General features: G+C 30.4%; 1 protein-coding gene across 1 annotated transcript; it reads left to right on the plus strand.

Annotated features, from left to right (window-relative positions):
* Nucleotides 1-375: 375 nt before the first annotated feature.
* Nucleotides 376-10,097, plus strand: LOC131943880 (mitogen-activated protein kinase 14). The gene is made up of 12 exons (XM_059304181.1): nt 376-633; nt 2,185-2,314; nt 2,583-2,641; nt 2,840-2,951; nt 3,065-3,094; nt 3,226-3,273; nt 4,271-4,385; nt 4,517-4,588; nt 4,766-4,845; nt 5,095-5,173; nt 5,368-5,541; nt 5,999-10,097. The coding sequence occupies exons 1-12, from the start codon at nt 509-511 to the stop codon at nt 6,046-6,048; spliced, it is 1,074 nt and encodes a 357-aa protein (XP_059160164.1). The 5' UTR covers nt 376-508; the 3' UTR covers nt 6,049-10,097.
* The last annotated feature ends 418 nt before the right edge of the window (nt 10,098-10,515 follow it).

Consider the following 10,515-nt stretch of genomic DNA (forward strand, 5'->3'; position numbering starts at 1 on the left):
TAATTTATATTCAGACTTGTAATCTAGATGTCTAGTTAATTTTGTAAAATAAAATGTGCTCACATTTTAAATTAAGGCGATTATCACTGGATCCATGAACCATTTCTTCATTTTAAAAAAAGTTTTTGATTTGGCTCTTTTATAAATATATTATTTTTTAATTAGCCAATTTGTATGTTCTTGTTCTCTCTGTGTGTAAGATGTGAAATATCTATATTACTAAATAACTCATGGGTGGTAAGATAATTAGCCACAACGCAAAACTGCAACAACAATCACAGGTAACTCCTTGCGTCTTTCAGTCATTTGTTTTAATTGGGTTATAGCACTTACTATCATGCGCAATCTTCCAAAAATTATTGTTGGATACCGGAAGTAAGTCTCAAGGCTGACTAGACTTAAACTGACGGAGTAAATATCTGTTTCCTAGCTTTGTGCACCAAAATAAACAGTCTATTTACTGAGTATTGCATTTGTTTTGCTGCAGTAGCAATAAGTGCATGGACTAATGGCGGATACTGCACAACGCAAGGAAGGACTTGTGACGGTGGAGTTGAATAAAACTATATGGGAGGTGCCCAGCCGATACACCATACAAAATCCTGTTGGAATCGGGGCATACGGCCAAGTCGTGTAAGTTTGGAAAAATACTTTACGACGTAGACCCACAGTTGCACAAAGATATAGTCTAGCTATCACTGGTTTTATTATTTTTATAATAGTAGTATGCACTTAAATTGAAAAATGCAATTGCCCGATACAATATATTTTATATTAGAGGCATATCATCACTCACAATTGAATTAATCACATGAGAAGTCAGACATTTTTCATGATGATCTCATCAAATTCAAAGAACAGATTTATTCAATCTCAGCTCAGTGGACATTACCGATTTTACAAACATTGTGACATTATTGTTGACATTGACAAAGATGATTTTTTTTTTTAGACTTTCAAAAGTTGTTAAAGCAACCATAAAAAAATAATAAAAACCAAAACTTAGGCCTAAGCCTGAATTGAAAATAATTCAGAAATGTAGGCTAGACTAATATTTTTTGGATCAATGACCAAGTCCAATATGTTATAAAAGTTGCAAACCCAGAGAACTTAAAAAAAATTGAGTTTAGGCCTAAGCTAAGTCAGTCTCTATCTATTTTCATCAAGGAGAATTTTATAACCTGCAGTTTCATTTTCGTAAGACAAACGTTGGTTGGATGCAGACTATAGAAACTCTATAATCAATTTTCTGACAACTCATAGTCAGTAGCGTAGCGAGGGGGGGGGGGGGGCGGGGGGGGGGGACATATGTCCCCGGGCGCCGACCTTAGGGGGGGGCGCCAAATTGAAAGTTTGAGGGGGGGGGGGTGCAAATGAAAAGTTCGAGGGGGGGGGGGGTGCAAATCGAAAATTTGCTCTCGAGGGGGCGCCAAATTGGAAGTATGTCCCCGGGCGCCGGGAAGGGTCGCTACGCCTCTGCTCATAGTTATTTCTTCTCAAAAACTATCTAATAAAATATAAAAATGGCAACAAATTTGTTTTTGGATTTTTAAATTTGTTTTGTTTAGGCCCACAGAAAATACAAAAACATCAATTAGGCTTACCTACATACAATCTTTAGTAAAGTCTAACAAAAATCAGTCAGTCAGATTTTTATAACCTTATTTATTTAATAACATCATTTATGAATTTAAAAATATTTAATGTGCATTTCAAATATCAAGACCATTCTCGGTTGTGTTCATTATTTCAATCTAGAGTTCACTCTAGATATTAGATACTAGTCTAGATCTAGAATTAATTTTATTATGTTATATCTATATTGAGTATATCTAGTCTAGACATCAAAATATGAATCAGCAGATCTAAATTCTAGTAAATTTTCTCTACCAAAGACCTTTTTTTATTCACGTTACTTGATTCTTAGTCATACTTACTCAGTCAACATTTCACTTCTTAATAAAAGCCTGTTTTTTTTAAAAGCTGGTTACTTGCATTAACTTACTTTTTTTTTTACTCAAACCTACATATTCATGATCTGCACTTTTACTTTTCTTACATTTTAAGGCCACACTGGCCACAGGTTGTCTTACCACATGTAATAGTAATTACACGCTGAACTAAATTAGTCTAATGGCAAATATACACCCATAAATTGTTTTTTACTTTTTAATCTCTCTGCAGCTCTGCACTTGACAGACATACTAATATGAAAGTAGCAATTAAAAAATTGGCTCGGCCTTTCCAAACAGCTATTCATGCTAAAAGAACATACAGAGAACTTCGTATGTTAAGGCATATGAAGCATGAAAATGTAAGTTAATATAAAAGGTGCATACCTTTATACTTTTTGCTCAATGAAATCAAAATTATTGCTTGCACTGGAAAGTAATTGTAAAGTAATCAGTTACTAGTATACTACTCTGTAGAAGCTGTTATTGGTGTAAGCTTTCTGTTGATCAATGTATTGCATTGATAGAAAGTCAATGGGATGCTTACTCACAATCAAGTCTGCTAAAAGCCGAATTTTAGTCAGTCAAATTTTAGTCAGGTGTAAAATTGGAATTTCTTGTTTTCCAAAGGTGATTGACCTGATAGATTGCTTTACTCCAACAGTAACCTTGGAAGACTTTACAGATGTGTAAGTCATTATTTTTTAACTTTGCAAAAAAAACAAAAAACTATTCCTATAATAAGTACTCTTCTGCTGTGCTAATTTCTTGAAGCTGTTTACAAAATAAACAATTTCAACACTTGTTGTTCTTATTACCATTGCTTCTTTATAAATATGTATTTGTTTAAAACATTTATAATTTACTGAAAAAATAATTTATTTTAGATATATGGTGACCCCATTAATGGGAGCAGATCTCAATAATATACTTAAAACACAGCGATTAAGTGATGACCATGTACAATTTCTCATTTATCAAATTCTCAGAGGATTAAAGGTAAGTCTACTATAATTTTATTTTTTGTGAGACACATTTTTAATGTAGATACATTTCTAAAACTTGAAAAAAATAAGTATATTGTCAACGGTTGTTTTCTTTTTTACCCACAGTATATTCATTCAGCTGGAATTTTGCATAGGGTAAATATTTCTTACCATATCATCTGTTTTTTATTTTAAAATATATTTTTAATTTTCTAAAATTATCTTCTTATTTAATTTATGAGTTAAAAATAATTGTTATTATAAAGGAATTTTTTTTTTCTTTCTAGGATCTTAAACCTAGTAATATTGCTGTTAATGAGGATTGTGAATTAAAGGTATTTTGATTTTACTATTTTTAATTATTTGTATTCGAACACCTGAATGGACAGCATGGTCTAGCGGTAGTGCACTAGATTGCCAACACGAAAGCCTCGAGTTCAAATCCAAGGTTCAAGTCAGTATAACATCTCTGAGTCCACACAGCTCAGATGGGTACCTTACTAACATTAGGGAAAGTAAAGGCGGCTGGGCATTGTTGTGACCACACTATATCTTCAAATGCAAATTGTCACAGAAACTGATGAACTCTACTTCATTTGCCTCATGGACTGTCAAGCTCAAAAAGGGAACTTTACTTATGTTATATTGGAACAGCATTGTAGAATAAATGGTTGTAAACCCAAAAAGGCTTGATCTCAGTTCTTGGCATTTAGAGTTAGTACAGTGTTAGTATAAACCCAGCTTCCACTACCCCATTCCCTGGTAATTACATATTGTAACTTGAATATATATTACTAATATTAATATAGTGTACTATTGGTGAAAATTAATGTGGGTGGGGTTAAAGTTCTGCCCCTTTCCTTGGGTTCTAACTTCCAATTACTACCATTTTGAGTCTGGAAAAGTAATTCTTGGCTGGAGTTGGTGCTGACCATATGATCAATTTATACGTAGCGGACACAAACAGATGCACTGGATTTGTTGGTGGTCCATTCTGAAAAAGTACTTTAATAACCATTTATAAAACAACCCAAAATATTACATCTTTTTAAATAAGATAAACAATAAGAGTAGTGTAATGCAATCACTGGGTAAAGAAAGAGCAACTGTATAGAATTAATTTAAAAACTGTATCAGTAATTAATTACATTTGAAGTTGAAGTACAACATACACATGATGCAGACAGGTGCACACTGATTGATGAACTGGATTGGTGACTTGTTTTTTCATTGCTGAATTAACAGTTATAGCAATAAAGGCAGAATTACAATCTATAGTTAAGGTAGTTTTACAATTAAAATCTGATCATGTTTTTTGTGTGTTCTCTTTAGATTCTTGATTTTGGTCTTGCACGACACACAGATGAAGAGATGACAGGATATGTTGCTACAAGGTGGTACAGAGCACCTGAGATCATGCTCAACTGGATGCACTACAACCAGACAGGTAAATATATTTTTATCTCAAACCTGTAACTTTCCAGATTACTGTAACTGTAGAGATTAAATATTAATTGTTTAAATGCTGGATCTGTTGTTACAATTGTTGATTTGTTTAAATAATTTGTTGCCTTCCAGTGGATATATGGTCTGTCGGCTGTATCATGGCAGAAATGTTGATGGGCAGGCCCTTATTTCCTGGCACTGATCGTATCTTTTTAAAATCATTTTCTCAATAAAACAACTTAGAATTGCATGATTTTCAGATTGTTTTTTAATCATAATTTTAAAAGCCATCCATTAAACCAGTTTGAATAGAAGCTCTTTTTTAAAAATTAGTATTAAAGATGCAGCTATAATATAAATGATTTCCTTAATTAATATTAGACATTGATCAGTTGACTCGAATCTTAAATTTAGTAGGCACACCTAGTGATGAACTGATGAAAGAAATTAAGAGCAATGATGTAAGTGTGAAATGTTTAACAGATCTAGGCCAGCCATTGTAATTATAACATAGTATCCATTACATAATTGCTGTCTAAAGATTGTTTCGGCGTAATTAATTGGAAACAAAAACTGTCAAAAGATTGTTTCAATGTAATTAATTGGAAACAAAAACTGTCAAAAGATTGTTTCCACATAATTAGTTGGAAAGAAAAACTGTCAAAAGATTGTTTCAACATAATTAATTGGAAACATAAATGTTGTTTCAGGCCAGGATGTTTATTAAGTCATTACCTGTGATGAAACCAAAAGATTTTAAACAAGTCTTTACTGGGGCAAATCCTCTTGGTAAGGTTATTTATATTTAAACATCTAGGTTTTCATTTTTATTGTCAAAGAGCAGTAGTTCTTATCCTTTTTGAAAATTAGAAATTAGTTTTTTTTTAAAGTTATTTTAATTTATATTAGTTGATCTTTATTTTTGAAGCTTTTTTTAAATTGTTAGTTATGTTATCTCATTTTAGAATATTTATGTATTACAGCCATAGATTTAATGGAGAAAATGTTAGATTTAAATACAAAAACAAGATTAGATGCAACCCAAGCCCTAGCCCATGAGTACCTCAAGCAATATGCAGACCCTAATGATGAGCCTATTTCTGAAAAATATGATCAATCGTTTGAAGATTTGGACCTGGGCATTAGTGAGTGGAAAAGTAAGTTCATGTTTATAACATTTTTTATCAGTTTATTTCCTGCTCTCAATAACTAAACTATTTCTTTCCTGGTGTCTTTACAATTTTAAATTTTAACATTTAAAAAAGTGTGCATATTTGTTTTTGGATCCCAAGAAAAGGGAACATTTTTTCTGATATGTAATCTATTAGCAGACAAAATTAAACAAAAAGAACCCTGGAAAAACAATTATAGCTAACAATTATTATTGGTGTATTAAAGGAGTTTTGTTTCTACACATTTATTATCAAGAACCAGAAATCTTCATGCTTCTTACTTCACAATGCTAGTTGCTAATAATATTATACATTCAATCATATTAGAAATAATAATTTTTTTTCTTCTGTTTCATTTTTCTATTGATTATTTCATTTTCTTTTTGTTTCTATTTCTTTTTCAATTTTCTATTGTTTCATTTTTTCCATTTACTAATTTCAGGGCTGGTCTTTGATGAGATTGACAACTTTACATCAACACACATGTCATAGCATTTAACAAGTTGTATCATCCTAATATTTAGTTGATTCAATAGCAACAGTACTTTCTACACTGGAGCACCATCTGACCAACATCACTAGCTGACTCAAATAGTTTCTACCAGAAAAAACATTGGGTGACTAGTTTTGATGTTTGTTGTTAATGTCATTTCTTCTTGTCAGATGATGGTTCTTGCTGTTAAACTAGATAAAGTTATCAAAAGTAGAAATAGTGAATTTGCTAAACTCAAAGTTGATAATGTACTTCAATACTAATATATAATTACATTTTTTTGCCAAATGAGGTGTATTCTTTGTAGTTGCTTAGACTTGCAAAGAGTTGCCATTTTATATAACATTCATTTTAAACATGTTACAACAAAAATATTTTTCTATTTGTGTAGTATAATAGTTTATACATCTGACTATACAATTTTGTGTATGTAAGTTTGAGAAATAGGCGTCGGTCATTGCATTCAGCTGGTATGGTTATGCCTTTGTTGTAAAACAATTACTATTGTGTATATCTGTTTTATGTTCTACTATGAATATATAATTATATCAGATTCAAAAAGTAGGAAGAAAAATATTTTTATATAAGTATAAAAATGTTTTATTTTATTTAGAACTTTTAAAATAACAGTCTACTTCAAAAAGCATTGGTAGTAAGTGGATTATAACGGTGTAAAATGTTCTTGGATGGTCAAATTAAATTGTATTGTTCAATATTTACATTGAATTTATGTATTGTATGTTAAGTTGCCAAATTAATATTCACTGCTTATGTTTGACTTAGTATTAGTATTTAAACCACAGCTTCTTTATGTTTCGTACAATACCTGTGTTTATATTATCATAAGGCAAGGCAGGAAATTGCTAATTTTATCTGCTTTATTTACATATCTAATTGTGAGCAACAACATAGTCAGCAGCACAGATATAGTTAGTGTACTTGTGCTCAGTGGTAAGTTGTAAGCTAAGGAATATTAACTAAAGCTAATCCTTCTAAGTTGATACCGGTATTTTCACTCATATAGGGGATCACTTCAGTTTCCATGTTTTATTCCTTTTTTTTTTTAAAATAATGTTATCTATTCATTAAAAGAATTTTCTGCATTTTATGTTATTCAATTTTACTCACATATTCTTTTTTAGTTTTTGATACTTTCAATTACAGGAAATTTTTTTTGTTATTGTATGGTATTGTTTTAAAACAATACAATAAAAATAAAATAATTTAGTAGATGCTTTATAAAAAATAGCGGGCTAAGACACATTTTTACTAAATGGAGACTTTGATACATTTAAGCTTTATTTATGTAACATATTTATATTATGACTAATCATCTCTGTACCTCACACATTGTATGGTATGTTGGCATTTGGTAACACATTTTAATCTTGATGGTTGGCTGCAAGTATATAGCTGAATCACAAATACCTTAAGTGTAAACATTTCATTTGTGATATTTTGCTAGACTAGTTAGCCATGTGCAGGGTGTGCATTTAGTCTGTATATTATCCAGTGGTCACTAAATGCAATGTTTGTGGCACCTATCATCTGTGTAACACAAGACGGAATGCTGGAATATTTGAAATACCAGAAAGACTTGTTTTGATGTCCACAGGAACCAAACTGGCATGTTTATTCCATTAAATGCACACCCTGTAATATAAATATTCCATGATATGCATATAAAAAAATTACAGTGTTAAAAGTCGTGAAAACTATGCCAGTAGCTGTAACTAGGCTTAATCTTTAAATGCAGCCAGCACTTAACTTTAAATGTGATGACATAAAACATTTACTGGTTCTGTTATTATGTGAATGCAAATGTTTAAAACTAGAAAATTAGATCACTGATTTGTGAATGGTAAATAGTAGTTAATGGGAACTAATAATGTTTGAATGTGAAACAAATGAAATGTAACCTATCATTGAACAAGTCTTTTATTCTATTTTTTTTCTTTATGTAATAAACGTGAGTCATTTAGCCCTTGGCATGCCATTGGTTCTCAGAGACTTGTGTGTTAACATTTTCTGATTCTTCTGTAATAAAACAAAATTTCCAACACTTCATGTAGCGTTACTTACAGTTCAGTAATCTGTGAAACATGGGATGTTAAAATCATGTGTTGCTTTATTTTTGTTGTTACTGTAGCAACTATAATTTTTTAGGGCTAATAAATAAAAATATTCTGAGGTTATGTACTAAGAAAATATTGCTTTAGATAATTACCATCATCATTATTCTTTAAAAGTTAACTTTTTTTTCAAATTTAAAGCCTGTTGATAGGAAACTTAAAAATATTCACCTATTGTGCCTATTGAATCCATACATTTGCCTTAAATGTTTCTTTTCTCATTTCTAATTCACAGTTGAATAGGTTAGATTAATAATTTAAAATTATTAGGCTTATAAACACCCAAAGCAAGAAATTTGTTTTTAGACTAGTTAGAAATGAAATTTAAAACCTATTTTATTTTAAATATAAATTGACCTGTTAAATTACAGATTAAAATGTATTTTTATAAAATATCTAGAACTAATACTATTATTAAACAATAAAGTATTTATTTTGCATGAAGTAATATTTTTGGCTGCATTGCTAGTCAGTGTTAATTTACTTTTATTTTTATGGATGTACTCCAGTACAGTGCTGAATGAATCAGAAAATTGTTTAATCAAAACTTAAAGATTTGGTTTACTTTTTAAAAAAATGTTTGTTTAGAAATTCAGTGCAAATTATAATTTAAATGTTATGTTAAAAATGATTTTGTATCTACTCTTTCTTTATTTTAAATCTACTTAAAATATGAGAAATCAGAATGTAAAAACAAAAACCAAACACTTTTTTGTTTTCCTTTTCTCTAAACATTGTTTATTCTGGTCATGTTTGAAGACAGATTGATATTGTACTTTCTGTATCAAACTCTGTTATACACAGAGGACCATTGTACTCAGCATAGGGTATTGTTATAAACTGTATCAAACAACATAACTAGAGCATCTATGTAACCAGCCATTTTTTTTCTTAATTTAACATTTCACATTAGTTTGGATGAATTTTTTTTTAGTATTTAGATATTAATACCTTATATGGACTAAAAAATGTATGAAAATTTGATAAGTGATCCTGTAACTAGCATAATAACTGTGATATGCAGATTGACAAACTACAATTTTTTAAATTTTTGCTCAGCTTAGCTGTTTGTGACCCTCTACTGTAGTTTGAATACTTGTACACTTTTGGGTCGTTTAGAATTGAGGTTTTTCTACTGAAAGCATTGTGTAAGTTGATTAAAATTGGGAAAACAAAAAAAAAATTTTTTTTTTTGGTATTATCTTGAGTTAGGACCTTTATAATGTAGTCTTGCTGAAATAGTTACTTTAATGAATTTTTCAATTTAGAACTTAAAATCTGTGGGTTTTTTAAAAAGATGACATAAATAATTTAGAATTGTTTGCTTAAACTATATATTTTTAAAATGGAAATAACAAACAACCACCCTCTTTATACAATTTTGGCTATTTCTCCAAATACCCAGATTTGAAACAAGTCATTCCATGGTAGAGGGTCAAAATAAGCTAAAAATTTTACTCATAGATGAACATGACCCAAGCTTTTAATGAACCGGCAAAGTAATAATTTTAGTCCATTTAGGGTGTGTTTATCAACAAAGTGTGTTATATAGTAACCAAGTTTTTGAGCTGTATATCTTTTGCATGGCCTGTACTGTTAATTGCCCTGGATTTCTGGTTTTATTGTGTATTTATAAACTTGTATCATTGTCTAAGATAACACCCACTTTGCAATACTGACAGTTTCTATTGCTATGATTCTTTTATAACCTATATATTATGGTAAACTGATGTTTAAGTACAATACTTTCTCAGAACATGGCTGGCAATGTTTCATTTCATTAGTTGTATATTTACCATGTTTACGTGCTAGAAAGATTCATAGTGTGAATGGAATGTGACTAATGTAATAGCATACAGTGCTTTCTGTTGAATTTCTACTTTATTCATAAAAAAAATAAAAGATTTTTAAAAATCCTTTATCTCTTGTTTATGTTTGGAAGAATTTTTTTGTAGGTTTTATTCAATAAATAACACTGTCAAGTTAGTTTGCTACAGTTGCTGACAGCATGGACTTGCTACAGTTGCTAAAACTGCGGTAAATATAGCAAACACTCATGTTGGCAATTTTACTTAAATGTTATAAGCCCATTTATCTGAGTTCGCAAGTAAGAAAAATCAGACACCCTTTGTCACTCAGTAGTTCTTCCTCTCTGCCCCCCCCCCCCCCCCCCCAAAAAAAAAAAAAAAAAACATCAACAACAGAGTATTGCATTTTTCATCACATTAATTTAAACCACATGGCTTTTACACTTGCTAAGCTGGTACCAGTAAAAATTCAGGAGAATTAGTCTCAAGCAATGAACTATAAATGTATCCTAGGGGCTGTCCATTG

The sequence above is a fragment of the Physella acuta genome, unplaced genomic scaffold (genome assembly GCF_028476545.2).
Source record: "Physella acuta isolate Inbredline_101_S28 unplaced genomic scaffold, ASM2847654v3 ptg000472l, whole genome shotgun sequence".
NCBI lineage: Eukaryota > Metazoa > Mollusca > Gastropoda > Physidae > Physella > Physella acuta.

What these genes read in the sequence shown, in the direction of transcription:
- LOC131943880 (XM_059304181.1), top strand. Translation starts at nt 509, where the DNA reads ATGGCGGATACTGCACAACGCAAGGAAGGACTTGTGACGGTGGAGTTG. An exon ending in CAGCTGGAATTTTGCATAGG is followed by an intron (nt 3,095 to 3,225) that starts GTAAATATTTCT and finishes TTTTCTTTCTAG; the next exon opens with GATCTTAAACCTAGTAATAT. An exon ending in GATGCACTACAACCAGACAG is followed by an intron (nt 4,386 to 4,516) that starts GTAAATATATTT and finishes GTTGCCTTCCAG; the next exon opens with TGGATATATGGTCTGTCGGC.